The sequence below is a fragment of the Trachinotus anak genome, unplaced genomic scaffold, assembly GCF_046630095.1.
Source record: "Trachinotus anak isolate AG129_WGS33_773 ecotype Australia unplaced genomic scaffold, CSIRO_AGI_Tana_v1 ptg000025l, whole genome shotgun sequence".
Classification (NCBI taxonomy): Eukaryota; Metazoa; Chordata; class Actinopteri; order Carangiformes; family Carangidae; genus Trachinotus; species Trachinotus anak.
The window spans coordinates 2252171-2277319 of record NW_027273876.1 but is presented as its reverse complement, the minus strand read 5'-3'; the positions used below and the strand labels follow the sequence as shown (position 1 = coordinate 2277319).

At 41.9% G+C, this 25149-nt stretch overlaps 5 protein-coding genes and 1 pseudogene across 6 annotated transcripts; 2 read left to right on the top strand and 4 right to left on the bottom strand.

Moving 5' to 3' along the window:
• Positions 1 to 659: 659 nt before the first annotated feature.
• On the top strand, positions 660 to 6033 carry LOC139608440 (CD209 antigen-like protein B). Its single transcript, XM_071462195.1, has 7 exons — positions 660 to 2474; positions 2934 to 2985; positions 3344 to 3460; positions 4194 to 4934; positions 5088 to 5239; positions 5353 to 5480; positions 5731 to 6033. The coding sequence occupies exons 4-7, from the start codon at positions 4250 to 4252 to the stop codon at positions 5897 to 5899; spliced, it is 1134 nt and encodes a 377-aa protein (XP_071318296.1). The 5' UTR covers positions 660 to 2474; positions 2934 to 2985; positions 3344 to 3460; positions 4194 to 4249; the 3' UTR covers positions 5900 to 6033.
• A 123-nt stretch (positions 6034 to 6156) lies between these two features.
• LOC139608439 (UDP-glucuronosyltransferase 1-2 pseudogene) lies at positions 6157 to 10384 on the bottom strand (annotated as a pseudogene).
• Positions 10385 to 10964: 580 nt separating this feature from the next.
• Positions 10965 to 16299, top strand: LOC139608441 (endonuclease domain-containing 1 protein-like). The gene is made up of 2 exons (XM_071462196.1): positions 10965 to 11378; positions 12268 to 16299. Exons 1-2 carry the CDS (start codon positions 11079 to 11081, stop codon positions 12886 to 12888), a joined length of 921 nt encoding a protein of 306 aa, XP_071318297.1. The 5' UTR covers positions 10965 to 11078; the 3' UTR covers positions 12889 to 16299.
• LOC139608442 (DELTA-stichotoxin-Hcr4a-like) lies at positions 14665 to 15582 on the bottom strand. The gene is made up of 2 exons (XM_071462197.1): positions 15462 to 15582; positions 14665 to 15244 (listed from the first exon to the last, which is right to left on the bottom strand). Exons 1-2 carry the CDS (start codon positions 15563 to 15565, stop codon positions 14794 to 14796), a joined length of 555 nt encoding a protein of 184 aa, XP_071318298.1. The 5' UTR covers positions 15566 to 15582; the 3' UTR covers positions 14665 to 14793.
• Position 16300: 1 nt separating the features above from the next.
• Positions 16301 to 18227, bottom strand: LOC139608443 (DELTA-sagatoxin-Srs1a-like). Of its 2 annotated transcripts, none has more exons than XM_071462198.1 (3): positions 18070 to 18227; positions 17510 to 17634; positions 16301 to 16882 (listed from the first exon to the last, which is right to left on the bottom strand). In XM_071462198.1, exons 2-3 carry the CDS (start codon positions 17611 to 17613, stop codon positions 16453 to 16455), a joined length of 534 nt encoding a protein of 177 aa, XP_071318299.1. In that variant the 5' UTR covers positions 17614 to 17634; positions 18070 to 18227; the 3' UTR covers positions 16301 to 16452. The 2 variants fall into 2 exon arrangements, with proteins under 2 accessions (XP_071318299.1, XP_071318300.1); XM_071462199.1 differs by having other exon boundaries at positions 17510 to 17658; positions 18070 to 18217.
• A 1644-nt stretch (positions 18228 to 19871) lies between these two features.
• On the bottom strand, positions 19872 to 25041 carry LOC139609150 (urokinase-type plasminogen activator-like). Its single transcript, XM_071463421.1, has 11 exons — positions 24765 to 25041; positions 24606 to 24684; positions 24413 to 24517; positions 24185 to 24338; positions 23369 to 23466; positions 23242 to 23277; positions 22825 to 23023; positions 22593 to 22744; positions 22198 to 22338; positions 21094 to 21242; positions 19872 to 21010 (listed from the first exon to the last, which is right to left on the bottom strand). The coding sequence occupies exons 1-11, from the start codon at positions 24876 to 24878 to the stop codon at positions 20816 to 20818; spliced, it is 1422 nt and encodes a 473-aa protein (XP_071319522.1). The 5' UTR covers positions 24879 to 25041; the 3' UTR covers positions 19872 to 20815.
• Positions 25042 to 25149: the final 108 nt, after the last annotated feature.

Below are 25149 nucleotides of genomic sequence, written 5' to 3'. Positions count from 1 at the left end.
ATTCTTCCTGCCTCATGTTTGGGGAAAATATTAGAACCTCAAAATAATGCAGCCCAGTTCAACACCACTGCAAACTGCAACCTCAGTAATAAATATATTTTTATTGAACATATTGAACAAGGTCAGATTTATGGAGCTGTTGTTTAGGATTGCATTAGATTTTATGGGTGAACCTATTAAATTGGCCATTTACTGTAATATATGTGCCACACTGCAGCAAACTGCCCTGGAGCAGAGGACACGCTGCCACCTACTGTAACTCAGTGCACTGCATACATAGGCATAAGGTACCATCTAATATTAAAGGCCCATAGAAACCTCTTTGGGATTTAACAATAGGTGAATTCTAATCTATTATGTAGCACAATACAGCGCTCATTAGGTGCTGCAAACACAATCCCAACTATATCTTCCTCTCAGGTTCAAAAATTCTTCATTATTATTATCATTTTCAAGTTTACATGATCATTTGAATAAAGTCCCCAATAGGCTTCTATAATGACTTTAACATTTTTCAGTCTGTGATTTTTCTGCACCAGATGCTTTGAGGATGAAACAATATATTATAACTATGGATTGTGCATTTAAAGGAGAATCCAAGTTACAGACCAAAGGGAGAATGTTAAAATGTGTGATTTTCTATAACAGTGAATGGGGCTCTGACACATACACCAAAATGGGTGTTTCAGATCTTAAACTTTGTATTCAGTATAAATCTGGATGAAACCTGTTAGGAGGTAGTCAGTCGGTCTTAATGTGGGGGGTTCAATTAAAAAGAGTGATGGAGTTCCTGCATTTCACATTTTTATTTGTCACGCAGGACATTTTGATGGCGGGGCGCAGGGCCCACTGGGGTCAGGCTAGCCATGCTGTTGTCTGTAGAACCCTCCCATTGGTGTTTAGGCAGAGGTCCAGCAGTTCACATATCTGCCCATTTCCAATAAACTTTTAAATTGATGAGCGAATACAGATTTACAGTGTCACCCCTTTTCCCTTTTTCTATCTCTTCATACTATTTCAACAGCTTTTTCATACAAATTCAAGGCAGCAACACAGTTTAGCATCAGCTAGTGCAGAAGCAGCAGTCCCACCACAGTGTCTTCAGAAATTGCTGTTTCTGGTTAATCTTACAGCTGAGAAGTTTGGTGTGGTGTTTGAAAACCAAACACTGACATACAATCATACCGTTAGTGACCATTGTCTCCTGAGAGATAAGGTAACATCAAACAGAAGTGGCCATTATTACTGTGTCTCCACCTGTTTGAAGTGGAGCAGCAGGGGGTGAGAGGGCCATAAAGGAGCTGGAGGTTCACACAGCCTGTCAGTCCGTCCCGGGGCATCTGCTATGAAACGGAGATCTGAGGTTTTCAAGAGAACACAGGCCAGAGACAAACACCCTGCGAGTGACTTTCTCTGAGGTAAGGCCCGATGTCAGCTGCAGTTTATGTTCATGTGTGTTGTAAATGCAGTCGTGGAGAAAATATTTCAATCTTACGGTAGTACAATTTTTTTTAAGTAAGTAGAAGTACAAAAGTATTAGCAACAAAATGTACTTTAAGTATCAAAAGTGAAAGTACACATTAGGCAACAGAACAGCCCCTGATTCTAGTGTATTATCACAGAGTATAGGATTATTATTATTATTATTATTACTAATAATCTGTAATAATGCATTATAGGCTGGTCATATGTAAGGATGATTATTAATTATTTTAATTAAGTATGTAAAATACTGAGCTTCAAAGTGACCTCAGCTGTGAGATACTGTAAATGTAAATGAGTATAGGTACAACATGTTCCTCTGAACTGCAGTAGATATGAAGCAGCATTAAACAGAAATACTACATTAAAACTACCTCATTGTATTTAGTACAGTTTGAATGTGATTACTGATAAACATGGATGGAACTCATGTTGACTCATTTATGCTGTTTCTGCAACAATGCATCAGATTTCATAAGATGATGATATTTTGTACATACTGTTTCTACCACTGTATGAATAAGTACATTTCCGTTAAAATCACACTGTAATGCAGACGGTGCCAAAGAGAGTATTGTACCATACATAACAGGAAAACCACAGAAACACTGTCTGATGGGTAAAAAAACTGAAAGATTTTTCTGTATTCTGTAAAGGTTTGATGTCTAGACACACAAAACAAAACTGATCTCTCTGACAATATCTGGGCTGACTTGGGGGAAGTAGGGCATTTTTTGTTTTCTCATGTATCTCATGCTCAGACAAACAAAACCTCCACATATGTGGTCAAAATAACCCAAACAATACGGCCTCCTTTTCAATCTTGATGTTTAATCACTGTCTAAGTCGCTCCTCACATGGGGAGGGTTTTTACACCTGAGGTTTACTCTGCTGCGCAGGTACAATGGTCGGTCATCAGTGGTTCCCCTGGATTAATAACCCAACACAGAGACCACCCTCAGGGGCTTCAGCCAAACAGGAGCAGGAGATATGTAAGTAGTAAAATCACCTCAGAACCACCTGCATGGTGAAGTCATATTCAGCCTAACAGAAGCATACTGATAGAGTATCTTAAGTGTAACTTCAAATTTTGCCATTTTATCACATAATTTCTGTATGTGATTAAGTCCTAAAATCTGTGTTTTTAAGACAAATAATTAGCCAGTGTGGTGAGAATGTTTCAACCTGTTTTCATGTGAAATCAGCTTGTTTCAAGACCTTTCTAGAAATGAGCAACTGTGTCTTGAAACCAGAAGACCATTCATTGTGTGAACCAATAAAATACTCAACTGAAACTTAAATCTAGGTACAGTGGAAGAAGCAAGACTATGGGGAATAATGAGATATGGGCACGTCATATATTATATGTATGTATGTAAATAAAAAAAATAAAATTTAAAAAAAAGAAGAAAATTGATGTGGACAACATTTTTCTTGCTGTTTAATTACAGAGGAAATAATGCAGCTTTTCTGATTAATTTTCCTGACATCTACTGTGAAAAGGTACAGTCATATATTAAAGAAAAGCTCTTCTTCTTGTTTTAATGGAGTCTTGGTTTTATGCCAAATATAATGCATTAATTAAAGAGCAGTAAGTGAGATGAACTGATGCACTGAGCTGAGGACAAATGTGTAGAGTTTTGAAAAAGTGAACTCAGTGTAGAGAAATGTGAGTCAGCAATTGTAAACAAAAAAACTAACAATATATGTTATTTAAATTGTGTGCTGGGTACTGTACAACTGCTACTACAACCACTACTACTACTACTACTACTAATAATAATAATAATAATAATAATAATAATAATAATGATTTATTAATCTGTTTATCTTATATTAATCTGTTATTTGTTTGTTTTAGCCTCTCGTTGCCTCCGTAGCAGTAAAAACGGGACCTGTCACCGCCTCGGTCCTGTGGTCGCTCTGTCAACACTCAGTTTGTTGCTGCTTGTGACGTGTGCAGCACTTTCTGTCCTGTGTAAGTACAAGTTAGTGATGCCAAGCTCAAAGTGAGTGACCACAGAACCGAATTTCAAAATATCTAGGGAAATATGTTCATTTCCTGAGAGCGAGATGAGATGGGGTCAGGAGGTGGTTAGCCTAGCTTAACATAAACACTGGAAGCAGGAGGAAACAGCTAGAATACAAGTTCTAGTTAACAGATTGTGTCTGTCAGACATATGAATGGAAGCATTGCAACCTTAAATACTGTTAAAATCTCTGTGAACATGTTCAGCTACATTGGCCTCTGGATATTACTCCTGATTCCTGCTGCCTGCAACTTTGGAGTTTGAAGTAGCTTGCAGCCCAGTGTTTTGGGAAGATAATGAAGTGTATTGCTTCACTTTCACTAGACACCAGTGCCTCATGTCAGTGCGCCCTGCACCCCTCAGGCCTGAAAGTTGCACGACAGTTAATACTGGAAACTCAGTACATTTAGTGGTCTGTACTGAGGGAAAATACCAATCAAACATCCCGGCACTGACACAAATGAGCAAGATGTGGTTCTTCTCACACTGCTGAAAAAATACCAGCATATTTAAAACAACGTTGAACAATCCCTCAATGAAGTTGTAATTAATGTTTTCTAAATAGAAAATGAATTAGCGTGTTCATAATACATCCCTTAATCAACAGCTATCTGTGCTGCAGTTACCTCTAGAAACACGTCGTGTGTTTTCTGGTAATTATTCTTTGTCTTTACCTTTCAGATACTAATGAGTCAGACAGCAAGCCACAGTGGAAAAGCCTCTTTGATTACCAGAACATGAGTGACAGCCACCTCACTCTTACCAAAGAAAACAGTGAGCTGAAAAAAGACAATGAAATCTTAAAGGAGCACACTGCCCGGCTGGATGGACACACCAAACTCCTCAATTCGACTTCAGCTAAACTCAAGTCCATGAATCTCGCTCTGAGTTTGGAAAGCAGCGAGTTAATGGAGCAAATTGTTAACCTGACCTCTACAAACTTACAGCTCAGGCAAGAATACGAACAACTGGTACTGTACACGTCTGAGCAGGAGGAAAAGAAACTGAACGTGTCTGAAACTATCAAACATCTGATCAGCTCCAACTCTGAGCTGCAGGAGGAGAAACGACAGCTGTCTGAGATGAACAGCCTCCAGAGGGATGAGCTGTTTGAAGTGAAGGAGCAGAACCAAGAGCTCGTGGAAATCAACGAAAAGCTCCAAGGAGAAATTCAAACTCTAAGCGAGGAAATGGAAGCTCTTTCGAATGACAACTGTGAGAAGCTTCAGGAGGAAGTTTCACAGCTTCAAGATCAAAACCAGAACCTGAGCATGGTGCTGGTAAAAGAGAGGCAGGAGGCAGCAGAGCAGGAGGGAAATAGGACAAAAGAGATGGAGCAGATGGTGGCAGACATACAGTCAGTGAACGAGGCCTTCCACTCTCTAGACCTCTACTGCCCTGTGGTCAATCAGAGGACCAAAGGTACATGGAAGTAGACTTTTTCAGTGTTGATAGAAAAGTTCAGGGCTTATAGGTCTGGTGTTGTTTTGACACATAGACACCATGCCATGCCTTAGTCTGTTGTTCAGTAGTTTTCAAGGGCAACAGCCTCACCATATACCACATATTCCACAGAGCGGATTTGCAAAAAATGCCCCGACAGCTGGCGACTGTTTGAGACAAAGTGCTACTACTTCTCTTCTCGCATGCTGAACTGGAGCTCCAGCAGAGCCTGGTGCCGGACACAAGGGGGCGACCTGCTCATCATTAACAGTGAACAAGAACAGGTAGAGGACAAAAAGAACAATTGACAATTGCAATGCAATTAGTAAAGAAAAACTAAATCAGTTTATAAATATAATGTAATGTAATAATGTATTATCTTCCTTTCCTCTTTTAGAAGTTTATTTCTGATACCAGCCAGGCACCGGAGCAGTCCAACACCAGGCTGTGGATCGGTATGACGGATGCAGAGGAGGAGGGCGACTGGCGCTGGGTGGATGGCAGTGAAGTCATCTCAGATGTGCAGTGAGTCAAAGCACAGGGACACTGTGATAATGTCTGTAGATATCTACCAGAAGTGGTTCTCATGTTGATTATTGATGACAGATTTACAGCTTATTTCTGCTGCCCCCAAGTGGCCAGAAATGAAACCTAAATGAAAAGTCAAATTAATGTAAACACTAAAGTAAAGCACCAAAGCGGTTTGCTTTAGTAATGCATTGAAACATGACAGTGTGATTATTATATTACACAGCTGCTCCCACTCTCCCTGCAGGTATTGGCTGAGCAGACCAGGGATGGCGACTGAGCCTGATGACTGGAAGCTGGACGACCCTTTAGGAGAAGACTGTGGACACATAGACACCAGTGAAAATGTGCTCGAGTCCTGGATGGATGGCTCCTGTAAAATACCCTACAGATGGATCTGTGAAAAGAACGTTTAGATTATCCACAAACATTTTTATTTCTCATTTCATATTGTAAATAAATCAGAAACAATTTGACATTGTCATTTTCTACATATACAGTAGGAAATTATAGGAATGTATATGTGATGCATTTATGCCATATATACTGATCAGAGTTTTATTTTAGTTACAGTGCACATGCTCTTTCAAGATAAAACAATATTTAGCTTTCAGAGCCCTATCTTTCATTGCTTTATTGCAGGAAATAAAGACAGAATGTGCTGAACACTTAATCCTTTCTCACTTTTTTATTTTCATCAAATACAAATTTGGATACATATAATAGAATTTTCTTTCTTCAATGGATAATACACAACATAAAATTGCAGCACTCATTTTGTTGATTCTTATAAAAAAACATGAAATGAGGCAGATATGTGTGTTTTTCTATATGTTGTTAAATTTCAGATCTGCATTCTGTAATTGACCGAATTAGAAAAATTTCAATATTTTTTAAAATACTGAGAGTGCAAGTAAGAATGTTTTGCTGCACAGTTTTGTAAGTAAGTGCAGACACACAATTCTTCTTGGTAAAGAAATTAGAGCTCATTGGCTGTACGTATGCAATAGTAAAAGGTTTGTCCCACAATATTAATCTTGAGCTTATTCACATTTTTCATGTGTGATACTGAATCAGTTGAAGGGGTAAGGCTGGTGTTGTTCCATATTAATTATTGCTATTAAATCCCATGTGCAGACCAAAACCAGCAATATGTTAGTTCATCTGTAAATATACTCTTTACTTAAAAGAGTCTGTGACTATCCAAGCCTACTAGTTTCTCATGAAGATGTACAGTAAATCTTTAAAACAGCTCACAAAAATTTAATTTCACATCTTAAAAAAGGCTCAGTGATTTTCTAAAACAGCTGGACACTGCAGTTTTCAGCTTAAGTTCCTCAAATGGGAGGGAATAGTGCATTTGTTGGGGACAATTTTCAGCAGAGAATTAATACACATTTGGTGTTCTTGTGAGTCTTTGGACAGCAGGATGGCGTATGTAGGAGTGATACAAAATAAACTACATGTGTGTTCGTTTTAATGAACGAACATGTTGCCCAGTGCAACAGTACAGTTCACTGGTGTGTTTTTTGACAACAGTGGAGCTCAATGGCTCAGAGGAATAAGATGTCAGGCTTTGGATACACCTGTTAGTAGGGTCAGCTAATTGATGCTTTTGCATAGGGTTTGTTGACAATAAGAAACATGTAGATTATCAACAGCTTTATCCTTTACAATATGTGACTCATGTGAGAAGTCAATGACTACTCCTGCTTGGGTTTTCTTCTCCTGCACAGTCGAAAGCACAGGAACCGTATTGATCCCACTACAGTTGCTGTCAGTAACAACAGGATTGCTAACAAAAAGAATATAACATCCACAGAATAATAGGCATACCAGGGCATCTTATAAGACTCGGTGCGTAAATGTGAAGCACCTTTGTGCCTCATAACAAACTCAATCCAGAAAAGTGCAGTTTCCAAAGGATGGAATGGCTTATCCCGGTGGAGATCAGAGAGACGCTTAATGTTATTTCTGTAAGAGGGGTTGTGAAGAACGTCTTGTATGGCTTTGAGAAAGTTCTGGCGGTTGAGTTTGGTTGCATCCATCACCTTAGCAGCTCCTCGTGTTTCCAATCTCAAAACATTTTCGAACTGGTCAAACAGAAGGGGAATGCCTATTATCGGCACTCCGTGGTAGATGGACTCATAGATCCCGTTAGTACCACCATGGGCCACAAAGGCTTTGATCTTTGGGTGACCCAAGAGGTCATTCTGGGGCATCCATTTCACCAGAAGGGTATTGTTGCCTAGATTGTGGGGACGCTCACCAGCATGCCTCCATATGACCTTTTGAGGAATTTGAGCAAAGGCAGCAGCAATTTCGGAAGTGATTTCTACAGGTAGACCTTTAACCAGTGTACCTAGAGACATCAGGATGAACCCATGCTCACCTGAACTTTGAACAAACTCCTCCAGCTCTGATGATAAAGGCTCAGAAGGCTTACACTGAAAACCACCAATGTAGACGATGTTTGGCATGGTGGGTCTGGGGTATTCAAAGACAAAGTCCACCCTCATGAGCCAGATGTCTGCTCCCTGTAGGAGGTGATAGAAGTTCACATCTGGACCAAAGTACCTCTCCACCAGCCTATCATAGTGAGGGCATACTATAAACTTATCAATGCACGTGTTAAGGACGTAGTAGAATGCATTCATGATTCTTTGCACAAAGGTCATCTTATCCGACGCAGCATATCCTGAAGTTGGGACGTAGGATGTTGGAGATGGAGCGACCACAAAATGCCCCTCTCCACTGGTGATCCATCTCACATTAAAAACAGTCGGCAGCTTAAGTTCATGGGCCACCAGAACCCCGACGGGCAAGCCCGGGTCCAAAAGAACCATGTCAAAGTGAGTATCACGAATACTCTTCATTAGGGTCTTGTTCTCAAATATTTCTACACCCAACAGGCTGGCCTGTTGGTGAATTTTTGACAGGGAACCAAGCATTTCCCAGTAGAATTTCATAAAGCCAATTGGAGACGCCCCCTCTTTTTGGATAGCCAGCATCTTGCCCAGGAAGGTAACGAAGAAGTCCTGCTCCTCTATGCTGATGGCTTCTGGCAGGGTGACGGTGATGGAGCGGTAATGTGGTGCATTTTCTTTGACGTACCAGCTAGTGGCGGTGCGGACCACAGTGACCTCATGGCCCCTGGCGTGGAGACTCTGGATCAGCAGGTTCATGTTGACCCAGTGGCTACCATCCACTGGGAACACCAGGATCTTTCCGCCATGGACACTGGGATTTGTCAGGAGGGACACACATACCAACAGAAGAAGAGAAAGTCCTGGGATGCTCCCCATGGATTAACTCTGAAGAGAAGAATAAAACATGGAAGGTTAATGTGAGCAATTAAAGTTTCTCCATTATGTTTAAACAAAACATAATCTGATCTGCATTAATTTTACATCAAAATGTATCTATTTTTTCTATTTTGTATTGGACAGTTGCAAAATTTGGTGAGAACCAAACAGACTTGTTTTAATTCCCTCAAGAAACAAAAGCACAGTATTGCTTTCTCATAAAAGTGCTTCAAATAAATTCGAAGAAAAGCTGAACGTCACTGTCAATACCCTCCCAATTCTTCCCAATAAAACTTGAATGAGCAACTGGCCCTGGAACAAGAAAAATAATGCTTCTAACACGTCGCTGGGGAAATAAACTACAATGTCATGCTGCCATCACAGTAGCAATATCCCCCCAATGAGACCTGAAGATATAAATTATGTTCCCAAGACAATCATGCACACAAGCTTCATCGCTTCAGGGATTAGAATAAGCATTCCAACATTCAGGGAAATCCTATTCAACAATTACATGTGCAGAATGATTATGAACACTTTCAGATCTTTTATGTCACAGTGGAGGACTTTGAATTATGAGCTCTGCATTTCTAAAATCTTGGCTATAGCCATAACTAATTTGATGAAAACAATATAAAGAATATCTTAAAGCTGCAACAATTGCTGATCAGAATTATTTTAATAATCAAATAATTGTCAATTTCAAAGAAAGAATAGCAGACATTTGCCAGTTTGAGGGACTTCATTTTCCTTGCTCTTACATTACTTTAAAATTATGTTTTGGGGTTTTGGACTGTTGGTTGTACACAAAAGACATCTGAGAATTACCTTGGACTCCAGGAAGTTTTCATGACGGTTTTTCACTAGTGTGATTAATCAGTTGATGAGTGAAAATGCTTATAACCAGTCTGTGCTTCCATTTACTGTATAAAACAAATTAAGTTCTGCGCTTTAATATCGCTAAAACCCAAATTCCTGGCTCAAGAAACCCTGAAATGCTGCTTTAACAGCTCAAAGTCCAGTGGAATTCATGCACTGACTAATACCTGGTGTTATGGTCTCTAATCTCATCAACTGCATTCAAAAGGGACTTGCTAACAGGCTAAAAACACTTATCAGAGTCACACCTTGAAGTGTCCAGTTTCTGCATGTTTTGTTGTTGAGAAAGCTAAAAGAGGAATTTAACAGTTTGCGATTCTGCCTGCAGATCAGCTACTTCCAAGAATCAGGATCTGTTGTATACATTAGTGTCAGCAAAACTGAGTCTCCTGTAATGCTGCGTAGGCCTGTAACTGTGTTGGTCAATGTGTTGTAGAGAAAGGAAAAGTGGTGTGACTTACCTTGAATCCCTGAAACTGAGAGGAAATGTACTTTAGAGCCCTCTCTGGGCAAGTGAGGCCGAGCGTCTGTGTGGAGAAGAATCCAAACTCCAAACCGGATCATTGTGTTACATAAGGGATCCAGTGAGTGGGGGAGGGGTAAAAGAAATGGACTTCAGATGTGAGTTGACACAGGGTCCAGGCAAAGATTTTTCCTACTGAGCCCACCCTCTAACTGTGCTGCATACACACAATAATGCACAGGGGGGTGCTCACACACACACACACACACACACACACACACACACACACATTTATATATATTCTTTTTTGTCTTTACTGTACAGAGTGAAAAATAGTTTTTTTTCAGCCAAAAATCATTTTAAAAACAGCTTTTTCTGTAAATAAAGTCTTTTGAGTACTTTACAGATGTTTTATAAGATTCAACAGCTTTATGATCAGTTATTACCTGTGAGTTCAGTTTATTAAGAAAATGCTGGACGCTTTTCAGACACTGGAACTTGCATTAATTGGTATTTCTGACCCCTCTACAGTTGCTTATTTACACATGTGACTGAATCGCTCAAAGTGTAATTCATGCTGCGTTCACGTCATATCTGAGTTACCGTAATTTCCAGTTAACCACCTGTAAATAACATTCGCGTCAACACCTGAGTCGTGATTATGGTATGGAAATTGTTCTGACAGCTCTGATATATTCGACTTGTTGCTGAAAAAGTACAGATGTACCTTCCTCCATCCTGCCACGGACATTATGCCTGTTCAGTACATTTAACCAGTTCCAATGTTTCCTTTCATTTACGCATAAATACAGATGATTTCTTGCTTCTCTGTGTCTTTAAGTGGCATTAGAGGCGCAGCAGTCACCGTGAGCTCACTCCGGGAACCTACTTCCTGAATAGAAACCAGAGTTCAAACTGCTTCTGCTTTCACTCGGAGCTCGTGTGTTCATGGGAAGGGAACAGCTCTGGGTTGTGAAGATGTCCCTGCCTCTGTCTGTCCTGCTCCTCGCCGGGGGGTGGTGTCTGTGCGCGGCTGATGTCGGGGACTTCGCTCCGTGCCTGCGGTTCTTCTACAGGTCCTGGCCTCCTAAAGGTCTCGGAGGGACCCCCATCTGCCAGCGTTACTACAACCAGTATCGGTTTGCCACCTTGTACTGTCGAGCCCGCCGCTCCCCGTGGTTCTCAGCATATTTGTACACAGCTCCGGCAGGAAAGCGGCCCTCAGCATCGTGGAAGTTTGAGCCGCAGGTGAGGATATTTCCACATATGTTGGTCATAGGTTTAAAGATGCAGAAGATGTCTTTAATTTTACAACTTTGTCTTAACTGCCATGACCCCAGTATGTTTTTTCTCGAATGTGATATTATTCTTCCCCATGACTCCTCAAAAAAAACCAAACAGCAAAAACAAAACCGAATATTAAATTTGACTCATTGAAAAAAGTGATGCAACAGTTTTGCATCACAACACCGCAGCTGTGTTTTCAGAGGGCTCATAATGAGGAAACGAGTCCCAGTAAAGGAGAAGTGCCTCATTCCTGCGCTCAGTCTCTCAGATAATGCTCATATTTTGTATATTTTATAGCTAGATAGAAAAGTAATGGACAAAAATATGTGGACACTGTTTGAAACTTTACTCCCATATGTGGTCGTTCAACATGTCATCCCAAAACAGGGTGTATTCACCAGCCGCTATAAATAGTTATAAGGTCTGACTCACAGTCCAAGTTTCACTTCATCCCAAACATGTTGGATGGGGCTGAGGTCAGGGCTCGGTGCGGACCAATCAAGTTCCTCAACAGCAAACCGGGGAAAACCTTTCCTCTATGGAGCGGGGTTTGTGCACAGGTGCACTGACAGGTTGAAACTCTTGGGAAATCCTCTGACTTTCCTCTTGCTTCACAGTAAGGTTTGCATTTGTGATTGTGAGTGAAATAACTGACAACTATTGGATGGACTGCAATGAAATCAGGTTCACACATTTATGTTCCCCAGAGGATGAAGCATAATCACTCAACCACCATCAGGTCAACATTTTAATTTGTCTGCATAATTTTGGCCATATTTTGTAAAAGTCTTCTGAATTACATAATATAGTATAATGTCATCACTGTTTTCTCCCTCTCTCCAACAAACAGTTAGCCTACCCAGGGGCTGATGGCAACATGATCCCCTTCCCTCCGGGCCCTCCGGACCAGAACGTGGTGGAGAGCCAGGCGGTACAGTCGGACTACATTAATTCCACCTACTCTCGTGGCCACTTGAACCCCAGCCTGCACCACCAGAGCCACGAGGACCGCTCCGCCACTTTCACGCTCACTAATGTGGTTCCTCAGAAGGCAGGCTCTAATGATGGGCCCTGGGAGATCCTGGAGCAGACTGTCAACCAAACCCTATCGGCCTACTGTCTCGGAGAGGCTTACATAGTGACTGGCATCATCCCTTACCGGACTGAGGAGCACTGGCTCAAGAACCATCGTGTGGCCGTGCCCGAGTACATGTGGTCAGCCTACTGTTGCCCAAAGTACAACAACAGTCTCCCAGAGGAACTGAAGGTCTCCTTTCCCACATATGCCGCTATTGGCCGCAACGACCCCAACAGCACCGAGGAGATTGTGCCGGTTAACAAGACGGCTAAGACGCAGTTCAGGGGATATGATGTGAGGCAGATGCCACTGGGAACACTTGAGATGTATCTGAAGGACAGGTTCAACACTGTTGTCAGTGTTTTTTATGAGCTGTGCTCTGGATCAGACTGATCCTGCACAGATGTAGACAGATAAGACCAGATCACAACATGGCAGTAGATAGTTTGTTGAAGTTTTTGTGCTAATTTCATTTCATTGGAGTAATTATAAATGCAAGTGTTTTTCATAATGCATCATTTAACAGTATTAGGCACAGAAACTGTTTTGTTATTGTGCTCATGGGTAAAAAAAACCTGACACTGACTTTAACAGCGTCAGCTCTTACCGTGCGAGATGCTTCCCATCATGCACTGAGGCCTTCCAGTCAGATGCGCATCTGCCTTGAGATTAGCCTAAATTTGCATGATGTAAGAGCAAGTCAGGATCAAGTCGGACAGAAAACTGAGCAGCATGTGGTGATTGTGCCGCACAGTCAAGCGTATGTTTAAAAAATGACGGCATGAAAGCAACTGGCAGCAACTGGATCTGAGGACTTATGATTAGAATCTTCATATATCACACATTAAATGAGTTCATCTGCTGACTGTCAACACCAACTGATGCAGACTGGAACAGACCAGGTCCCATCAGTCAATTCACTCAAGTCATCATACTCGGCTCAACAGTCGTGAACTGTGGACTGACAAAACTACTGTTACTATCTGCACTTCGGCCTCGAATGAAGGCTTCACCGATCAAAACTTGATGTGATTCTTTTGTTTGGAGTTAAGCTAGCTTCACTGTCATGAGTCACAGTCTGTCACATAAATGTGAATTGATGTTGTTTTAAAGTAATAGTTTGACATTTCAGCAAATGGCTTTAGTGCTAAGAGTTCGATGAGCAGCTCAATACTACTCTCATATCTGCTTTTTAATGTGAGAGTGGAGTGAGGAGAAAGTTAGCTAAGCTTAGCATAAAGACTGGAATTGGCAGGAAACAGCTAGCCTTACTCACCTAGCCTGGTGGAGCTAAAGATCACTATTAACATGTTCTATCAGTTTAATCCACAATGTAAAAACAGTTCAGTGACTTCCTGGAGTCTTGTTGTCGCCAGCAACACATAACCAGCACAAAACCTTCCGTAAAACCTTGACCTGTTTTTACACCTCAGTTTGTGAATGAAATTAAACAAGCAAGATATAACATTTTAGGTTTTAGAGGTGAAGGCAGATTTTGTTACTTTTGGACACAACCAGGTTAGTTGTTTCCTCCTGTTTCCAGTCTTTATGCTAAGCTAACTGGCTGCTGGTTTTAGCCTTATATTTAACAGACTGATATAAGAGTAGTATCAATCTTCTCATCTGGTGTGGAGAAGCAACACTTACCTCATAGAAAAAAGCTTAGTAAACTGAAATGGTAATGGTGATTTGCAGATTTGCAGCTGTACACGCTCCAAATACCAATACTGACCACTAGATGGTGTCCTTGTGCAATACATGCAGCTGGTGGATACGAGTTTGTGCCAGCTTCTGGTGACTGTACACTGCAGCCTGAGGGAATTTACCTTGAAGTTTCATCTTGGCAGAATCCATTGCTTTTTCAAAAAAACATAAAACCTCACTTGCAAGTTAGTTGGTCTTTTTTCTTATGATTAACTAAATAATGTATATAAGTCACACTTTAATTGACTGATTTCATAAAGCAGGTGTTGGAGGTTTTCTGAACATGAAGGCATGAAAGTACATGAAGGCAGAGATAATGTTTGTGCTTCAAATCAAGAAAAAATTAATTAATAAAATGCAGCAATGACTCATTTTGACAAACTTGCTCCAGGAGTTGTTCTCAACTGTCATGAAGCTTCGCCAAAACAAGTTTTTTTTCTTTTGTAATGATCACTAAGACACACATTATGTCACGTCAGGCTCATCAAGGATTTATTGCATGAACAGATGGTACAATAGCACAGGGTTAAACATATGTAACACTACAGGCTGGTGTGTCAAACTGGATTACTTTGACAAAAATGAATCACCAGCTTAGTACTGTTGGTGCATCTCGGGAGAGAAGACCTTGTCCCACACCTCCACCTTCAGAATTGCCCTGCCCATCGGGGACATGGTAGCCTTGATGTCCAAGCTGGAGCCCTCGTACGTGATCCCACAACCATTGGCCTTGTCCCGCACAAAGCCCTGCTGGTCTTTGTTGTAATACATCTCTTTGTACAGAGCCTCGTTGCACTCTTTGCCCTGGTTGTAGATTCCCACGGCCAACCAGTTCTTGTACATGTTATAGTCGTAGGGCACGGAGAACATTATCGCTACTGTCTCTTTGGCGCAGTTGCTGTGCCTCTCAAACAGGTCGTAGGTCAGGACGCCCACTGCACCAGAGGCTTTGGCACTGGTCTTGGTGAAGTTGCACAATTCGGTTTTTAGTGGGCGTACGGTGGGTTGGGGTGGGCTGTGGCAGTTGCCACTCTCCAGGTAAACCCTTTATGAACAGCAAAAAAGGGAAACAACAAAAGGAATAGAAGTAAGAGGGAAAATTTGATAATGAATGGTACTCTAATTTTAGGACACATGTAGTTTTTTCAATTGATATTTCAAACTTCAGTTTATCCATGCAAAGGAACTGAACATACATTCCTTTTGTACTTTTCAATGCAACCCTCCACTGTTGGATTTTGTCTGTAAAATGTTGTACTTACTTGGGGTCCAGTAAGCAGTAGTTATTGGTGAGGTTGGTGATCTCAATGGTGACATTTCTTCGGCTTGTGAGGTTGGCAGCCAAAGTTTCTGCTGATTCGCTCATATTGGTTGCTTGGAAAAGCTGAGACAGAGCAAGAGAGGTGTAAAATGTCAAGTGTGTTGCAGTGCAGTGGGGCACTTAAACATGCAGGTGCCTTTAAAAAGATGTACAGTGTTGTCAGTAAACCTCCAAATACAGCGTTAGCTTACCTGTCCGGATCACAGGTGTGCCTCTCACTCGAGCAGTGCCAGGTGTGAAACACTGGCTTCAAACTTCAAATCGTCCTTGTTGGAGAATGTGTGACACCCAAAACTGTCTCCACCCACAGCACAAACCTTTTGTTCTACTTTCACTCACCATCTCAAACTTCTTGTCCCATCTTCATCTCAGGTATTTGCAGCATATGGAGGCGTGAAGACAGGGTGTGACCAACGATATAAAACTGTGGTCTCTTTGTTTTCACACCACTGTTATTTTTCTAAGCTGGGCCACAGGTTGGTCCAGATTTACGTGACATTGATTTGTTCCTCAGTGTCGCCTTATGCACCACACCTTCTGTTTTTCTGTCTGTGATGTTTTTTCTGTCTGCATGGTGCAACAAACCTGTTTGTATGTACCTCTACATAGCATACTGTGCAGTTTGACTAACACTGTGTTCATTGTAGTAGTTTTTACTGTGAACATGTTCTGTCAGCCTTAACCCTAACCCTACTGATAAAACTTTTCATTTGCATTCAAGCATTTAGTTTTTTTGTTAGTTAGTTCAAAGATGAAACAATAAAAGCCAAAGACAAGGACTCCATTGAACTGTTTTTTATTCATTTAAAGCACCCATACATGACATGAATGACTTCAAGAATATCTGCATCAACTGTGTTCTCAAAATTTATTCCACACCAACGCACTCATTTGGTGCAGAAGACTTTATTCTCACAGCAGTACAAACAGACTCATCTGCCCATCTTGTCATACAACTCAAGTTTAATCATAGCTTTGCCCTCATCAGACATGCAAGCCCTCACATCCACTGTCTTTGCAGTGTACTTCACCCCCGACCCATCGGCCTCATGGCGCACGAAGTTGGTAAAATCTTTCTCCTCGTACATGAGATCGAACAGCTTCTTATCGCAAGCTCTCGTGTGCTCGAAGATGCCCACCCCGAGCCAGTTCTTGTAGAAGTTATAGTCAAAGGGCACTGAGAACATGATGGCCATCAGCTCGTTGCAGCTGCGGTTGCGCATGTTGAAGAGCTCGTAGGTGAGGACGCCCACAGCGCCTGATGCTGTGTTGTCGTCCTTGGTGAAAGAGCACACCTCGGACTTGGTGGTGCGCACGGTGGGCTGTGGAGGGCTAAAGGGAAAGCCGCTTTCCATGTGAACCCTGGAGAGTAGGTGAGAGCAGACGTGGTCATGAGTAGTGGAAGAAGTATTCAGATCCTTTCATCCTTTTATCAAGTAAAAGTACCAGTAAGAAGGTCCTGCAAGGTCCCACTTCAGTTAAAGTTAGTTGGGAGTATTACCAGCAAAATGTACTTAAAATGTCAAAACTAGAAGTACCTGTTCTGCAGAGAAATTTGTCCCTGTGATATATTGTACAATAATGGTGAGGTGAGGTGGAACTACTTTATTTAGTCCAGTGGTTATCGACCTGGGGGTCGGGCCACTCCAAAAGGTCACCAGATAAATCTGAGGGCTCATGAGATGATTAATGAGAGGAAAGATTAAATCATATAATGTTTCCTTCTGAAATGTAGTGGAGTATGAGTATAAAGTAGTATAAAATGGAAGTACTCAAGTAAAATAAAAGTACCTCAGAATTTAACTTAAGTTCAGTACTTCAGCAAATGTACTCTGCACCCCCAGTAGTCATGCAGAAATGGAGTCAAGTACATTTCAGGCATCATGTTAACTGTCTTCATCAGTCCAAATTAATTTTCATGAACATATCAATCAATGAGAGCAGGTTTGTGTTTGAGTCAAAGCCAAACTGTCTGTCAGCGACTCTTACTTTGGGTTGATGAGGCAGTAGACGGAGCTGACATTGGTGATCTCTATGGTACAGTTGCGGTTGGTGGTGAGGGAGACAGAGTGGGACTCGGCAGTCTCAGGCATGGTGACGGCTGCTGGAAGTGGCTGAACAAGAGAGGGAAAGAAGAGCTGTGAACAGTGGGAACTGATCAGGTTGATTGCTTTGTCATCATTATAGGATGTTTTTTTTTACTTTTTTAAAGAAACTGCCCTGAAGCTCTTCATTTTTTGCATCAAATAAAATCATTAGGGTTTAGCTGAAACATGTACCTGATATATTATCATTTATGTTTTACCGACCTATAAAAACCAGTCTTTCTAGATACACACTGTAACACGAGGATGAAGTGCTGTGCATCTAGAACAGCAAACATTGCAGCAAATTATTTCATCTTGACACAAAAAACAACTCGTAAGGTTCCTCTACTGAGCATTATCACAGACTTTTATCCACTAACATTACCATTTGACGTTTGCTTCTGAAAATAGCCCCAGCTTTACTAAATTACCGCATAACTATCTCAAAGTAAATGCACTTACTTTACTTTACGGTGCACACACAGGATGGCAGAGGGTTCTCTGAAAAGAAGTTCGGAGTTTGGTTTGCAGGCAAGTATTAGGACACACCCTCTCAGTCACCCACAGTCACACCTCACCTGCTGCATGAGCCTCCAGCAGGTGTGGCTGCACTCTGTTTTCAGGAGACGCCAATGAGCATGTAATGTCAGTTATACGTGATAACTTTAACTCCTGAGTTGATAGCTACGGTGACATAGAGATAGGAGAGCAGAAACATCTGCTATTGTCTGTAATGTGATTGAAACAGTTCAGCACTGATAATCACGTGATGGAAAAGTGCTCCTTAAAGAGGACATTAGTCCTCAATGGACATACCTGTATGTCTGGTAGGATTTAAAGGGTAAAGAGGAGCAGCACCACACCCTGCAAACCGTTGATACATCTCCTGATGGTGATGACTCATTTTAGATGAAGCCCAAACGCTCCAGACCAGTTCGTCTGAAAGAACACATTTATCACGGTTGGTGATAAATTCATCTCTCACAAGCACAGTCAGTCTTTCTTTCACTGTGGGCTTAAGAGTGCATGTCACTATAAATGAGCAACAGGGCTTCTTTTTTAAGGTGTGGATGTATAAACTCTTTGTGTTGACCTGCTTTCTGTACACAGAGTCACTCTCACAATGAACTGACTGGAAGTGAGGTTCTGAACAAGTCATCACTCCACCAAACAAAACAGTGTTTTTATAATTGAAGGACAGATACTGTCCCAAGGATGTGGCTGTGTTTGTTCACTATTTGAGACTTAAAGTGCCGCACATGATCATGAAGAATGTGCAGTATTTCTCCACTAGGGTGTAAGAGTCAAAGACCAGCAGAGGGTGCTCTAGATCCAGTATCTGACAGACTGGAAAGGACCACATTATAACACTTTTCTGTTTGCCAGTATGTCTCTGTCTCTCTCTCTCTGTCTCTCTGAGACGTGATAATGAGGAGCGTCCCCAGTGAAGCCATCACCTGTTCTATGAAAAGCTGTAACAATGCTGGGTCTCAATTCACATTCTTCCACACTTTACACTGTCCTGAGTGCAGGACACACTGAGAAGTGTGGCAATATGCAGCACACTAGAAGCATCCAGGTGGTGCATGTGACACCATGGCCACTTTGCACCCACAACGGGCGCCATCTTGGCTACATAGCGGAGGGGGAGGGACCACCAATGTATTTTTAAACTTGTGAAAATGGCGACCAAAGAAGGACATGTTGTTGGGGCAGATGGTGGCCTAATTTCAACGTCGCAAGACATAAGGGACACACACACACACACACACACACACACACACACACACACACACACACACACACACACACACACACACAGGAAAGTGAAACCTTTATTTTGAAATTAAGTTAGCAAAATGGCCTAGCATGTGGGTGAAAATCGTGGTGTTGCGTCTGTCATTTCTGGTGAGTGAGAACAGCTGTGTGTGATTTGCGCCATGTCCACCCTGTTGAAATTCACGCACTGCACGGTGAGTATAGGTGTGTGCCACGGTGTACGGTAAGTGAGTGGGCTGACTGAAGGATCCGGACACAGCGTGAGGCGTCCTGCAACACCGGCACAGCATTCAGTGTAAGTCATCTGTCACCCGTGTGGTTGCTCCTCTTCAATTTGTACAACTTTCGCACCATCTTGTGGCCAAATCAAAACAGAGGTGGATATAGACAACACATCCACTCACAGACAACAGGTGAAGTTCGTGCTTTTTTAGACAAGAGTGGGAATCGATCTATGAAGAGTGACAAGATCATAAAAGCAACAATTCAGGCAATAAAAATACGATTTGTTTATTTATTTCAAGTCAGACATTTGTACAGTTTATTGATTTACCTGTGCAGGTGTTCTTATAAACAGTTGTTTCTGTTGAAGCTTTAGTGTAAAAACAACATATAAAAACATAAAATATAAAAAATGTATAAAAAAAGCCTCTCATGCTCTCATGGTGACTGAATATATAAGGAAAATAAGGGGTTGTGGGACACAAAACAACAAATTTTACCTTACAGAAAAATGATTAACAGTTGGGAGTTGGTATATCTACGGGTGCAAAACACATGTATAGCATTATAGTTGTATATATGGCAACTTTGTGGAAATTTATGAATGTGGTTTATTTCCTTAATTGAAAACAATATGAACAAACAGATCTTTGCAAAAGCTTAAAGTAGAGCTTAAAGCTTGAATTCAGTCTTTAAAGAATATTATACAAACATATAAAAATAGGACCTATATTTGAATATAATATATCCTTACTCCATAAAATATAGGAATAAGACGCTAGACATTCAATACCACACCTTCATAAATGAAGTGTTGAAATACCCTGGTACAGCAGAGACAAGGCTACATGACATGCTTTGGAATTCAATTTCTGTATAAAAGACAGAGCTTGAAAAAGAAGTTAAAGGACCATTTGAGTGTTTTAGTTGTTCTATCTACAAATCATTAACACTTGAATTTTTTTGTTGCCCATTTTCGAATGCAGTATTGTATACAGAATGCAATTACAATATATTTTCTGAAATATTTTGGGGAGCAATGAATTTCCTGTTGGGGCTTGGGACGCCCTCAACAGCCCTGTTAATACCCTCCCCATGAATGAGGAGACCTTCCACAGTCCCGAGTGTGACTCCACACAGAGATGCACTCGGTCTCTGAGTGGGAAGGTGTAGGGGTCGGGTTGGAATTGCACCTCAGCTCGCAGGTTCACTTCTCAGGGAACATGGCTCCCGCAGTGACGGATGTCAGACCCGTCTTCTCTTCTATCCATTGATTATAGTTGGTCACTGTGGTGTAAACACCGGGTCGAAACTCCCTCGCACAGCCATCGCCCCAGCTGATGATTCCAAACTGGAAGACCCTGTCGTTAATCTCACACACCAGAGGCCCTCCTGAGTCTCCCTGTGGTTGGAGACAAGCAGCATTAAAGGAAATCAGCAAACTGATCTGTGGAAGCCTGATCAAGTCTGGACACGTAGAAATACCTGGCAGGCATCCCGGCTCCAGTCAGGACGACCGGCACAGAACATGTTGTCAGTGATTTTCTTTCCATAATAGTCCTCACTTTGACAGAGCTCATCAGCGATGATGTTCACCTGAGCCTCTTTGAGGTACTGAGAACTGTACCACAAACCTGGAAAGAAGAAAAACTGCTAAAATACCGTGTAATGAAAATAATTAAAGGATAAGATAAAGGATAGACTTCAGTTCTATAGGTAAGTGCAAATTGAAGGTGCTGGGGTTTTACTTGAGTGGTTCCCTTTTGGGAGACTACTTACTTAATTTACACTAATTGCCACTGGTTACTTTTAGCCTTGCCAGCAGCACGGCTCTCTGGACTGCAATACTGGTCTGTTGATCCACCACTTTGATCTGAACTGAAACAGCTCAACAACTTCTGGATGGATCACCATGAAATTTAGTGCAGACACTCATGATCCCTAGAGGATGAGTCCTGACGACTTTGCAGACCTTTCCTCCAGCACTGCTGTTAGTGTTTTACCACTGTATGCTACTGACTCAACTCTAGTCGACTGTACTTGCTCTTAGTACCAGGTATTTCTTTTACCACTGCAGATAGTACCCCCTGAATGCAAGCAATAATGTCTGAAGCTGTTGAGAAATTATGGTGGGTTGCCAACCAATAGTTGTAATCTGTGGTATTTTCACATCACCTTTTGTTATCACCTCAACTTCCCTGGAACCTCAGCAGAGGTGATAACAAAAAAAGGACCTGATACGGGGCAACCTGATGGTTAGGGCACACACCACATGGGCGCAAATGCCCCTAGCAGGCGAGTCCCCGGTTCAACTCCCGGCCAGTTGGATTCTTTGCCGCATGTCATTCCTCTACTTCCATTTCCTGTCACTCTGCACTGTCCTATCTAATAAAAACTTAAATTGGCCAAAACAATAACTTACCACATACTATCCAACTTTTGCCCAGTTTGGTGTGCATGGACTTGACTGTCCTGTACAGAGCTCTGCCCTCCACCCCAGCCAACAGTTTTGGAATGAACTGGATGAACATGCTTCGTGCTGTATATTGCAACCAGATAGCACAACAGTATTCAGAGGACTTTCCTCACCTTGTTTCTCTTTCCCATACCCAGCGATCTCACAGGTGATGCCAGGCTGGAGGCGCTGCTGAGGCGGCGGCAGGCAGACGGTCTTCACAAAGTTACTCTCCTCTGCACACCTACCATTTCTGGCCTTCAGCTTCATCAGGGCTGCAGGACAGTTATCACAGAGTTACTGCTTTGATTGCACCATCATCAGCACCTAAAGTCTCCTTCCACTCACAAATGTGCTGATGTCAGTGCTACTTCTCTTGGATTTTTTCACTTTAGCTTCAGCAATCTGGTTTCTAACCAGGTAATTGAAACTTTTCATGTGGAAAAACCAGATCAGACACAAATGATTAATTATGGTACTTTTTATGTCTTTTTATGCCTGGAGGGAATCTGGAAAGTCATGTTCATACCGATGTCATTGTTGAAGGTGCCCTCACTGTCATCAAACCCTTCATGCATGAAGATTTCTTCCACCCTGAATGTTTGCTCCACAGTCGGGTTGGTCTCATTCAGAGCATTCATCCCCAGGATGACAGAGAAGCGGCGCTCTTTGGTGTGAGAGCTGAAATACAAATTGACAGGAATCAGTCCAATCATCCTACTCTTTTTCAACACCTGCTGTGGTTACAGTAAACTTCCTACCCGTCTGGGAAGCAGTGGGCAGCTGTAAGGACCCAGCAGGCGGAAATCAGAGTGCCCCCACAGTGGAAAACCTTGTTCTTTGATTTGTTGCGCCAAAATATGGCAGCAAACCACGGGTGGGATTCCACAGTGGCAACTGTTCCACCCACAATCTTCATCTGTATCCCTCTGGTGCGCTGGCCACAAGTCAACTCTGCAGCTGGGGATTAAACAAAGTTCAAAACAATCAATGAGAAAAGCATGAAAACAGGATTCAGTGGGTTTAGTAAGGGTTGGTGTTAGATTCCTCAACTCAGGAGCAGGTGGTGGTGGGTTGAAGTCTGTTTCCCGTTACTCTAACCTGAACCTAACCTTACTCAATCCTGACCCTGAGTCTTATAATCCAGTATTTACTGTTCAGTAAGGTGGTGAAGTTACCTGGCTGTGGTTCTGTGGCTGCGGGCAAAGGTGGAGCTGAAAGTACAAGATCAGAGATCAGATTTTTTTAATACCGGTAAGGCATATTCTCTGGATTAGTCTTTCTTGGAAGAGAAAGCAAACTTACATAGCTCTAAGCTACAGTGAGGAATATCACAGTACTCCTGCACCAGCTGCTGGTTTCTCCAAACGTAACACCACGGACGCCGTCTGTAGTGAAGATTTCTGTTGGAAGACACAACATAAGATCCATCAAATTGACTTCTTTGAGCTGCCATTTCTTTATACACGCGTTGACTTTTTGCCTGCCAGCTTTAGCCTCAGTGTTTTTCACAGTATAATGTATGTAGCCATCAGGATTCTATTTAAGTCCCTTTTACAAGTGTTTTATAATGAGTCAGCCAGAAACATCAAAAAATTACAGGGAACCGGGTTTAGTACTGTCAATTAGCTGAGTTTCTGAGTCTTAAACTCTTACAAAATAGCACAAGTGGATGTTTCTTTTTTGTCAAAAACCTCCGAAACTTTTGTAAGTGCAAATAACAGAACCACACAACCTTACAAAGTGAGGCCAGACAGCAACAACGGACAAGAACTGAAACTGAACTGAAAACAACTAGTCTACAAGACTAATGATTGTTTTCATTATATCTTAATCTGTCAGTTTTTTTCTTGATTGATGGTTTAATTATGTGAAAAATGTCAGAACAAAAAAGTGCCCATCACAATTTCCCAAATCCCAAGATGACATTTTCAAATGTGTCGTTTTGTCTGACCAACAGTCCCAACAACCCAAACCCACATCACTGCCTGCAGCCGGCTAGAAGAACTATTTAAGACCTCAGTGAATGAAGCTGTGGATTGATGGTCAACCTGCTCAATCACCTGAGCTACTACTGTCTACATAGTGACTGTAGTAGGAATCAGATTAACGACAGCCTACCTACAGTAGTTGTGCCTCCCTGAATTGACATCTGAAGACAAGTATCGCTGCCTGTTGTCCAGATCCCACTCCTCACATGTCCGTCCACTCTGTGATTTAGACACCCTGCCTCTGTAGTACAGTCCTATGCCCTCGTAGCAGTTTGGACCTTTCACTACAGAAACAGCAGGGGGATTAAAAAAATCTGAAAACTATAAATGCAGTCTGGTTTGCAGTGAAGCTCCTCACCTGTTTCACAGCGTCTTCCCTCAAAATCATCAGCGCATAAACAAAACATGTGTTCACCAGTAGTCAAGGATGGGACAGAGGTGCCTCCATTCAGACAGATCCCACCTGCCAAACAAAATGGCATACCTCATGCTCAACACAGCCTGAACTCAATGTACAGAACCAGAGAGCCTTGACAGAGGTAGTTTCTCACCTGAACCTTCAAAGGAGGAGGAGGATGAAGACGAGGAGGAAATAGAAATATCCCCCCACTCTCCAATACTCAGTGAACCCTAAAAGTATGAAAAGTTAGATAAACTCTCACGAAAATAAAAGCAACTTTCCACGAGTAAGATTAAAGGAAAGCACTCACTGCTTCAGTTGTTGACAGGACCACCAGGGTCCATATTAAAACACCAACGTTTTTCATCGTTTTCATGTTGCTTCTCTGCACAGACTGAAATCCAAACAGACTTTGCACGAGCATGCAGACAGCTGAATGAGAGTCTCCTCGGGCTTTATTCTGTTTTTGTGCAGGCAGGAGGGGGAGATGTGATTGGCTGAGGAGCTCTCTGGTATTTGATGTGGTGTGAAGAAATAGCTGTTAGTGGGGAGAGAGAATGAGTCAGGGTTGTTAACCCACATTAGTAAATTCTCAGGAAGCATATCGATATAACTTTGGTATGTCAGACGCTGTGTTGACAGATTGGACCTGCAGCTGTTCACATGGTGAATTTAACAGATTCTGGATAAAAGTG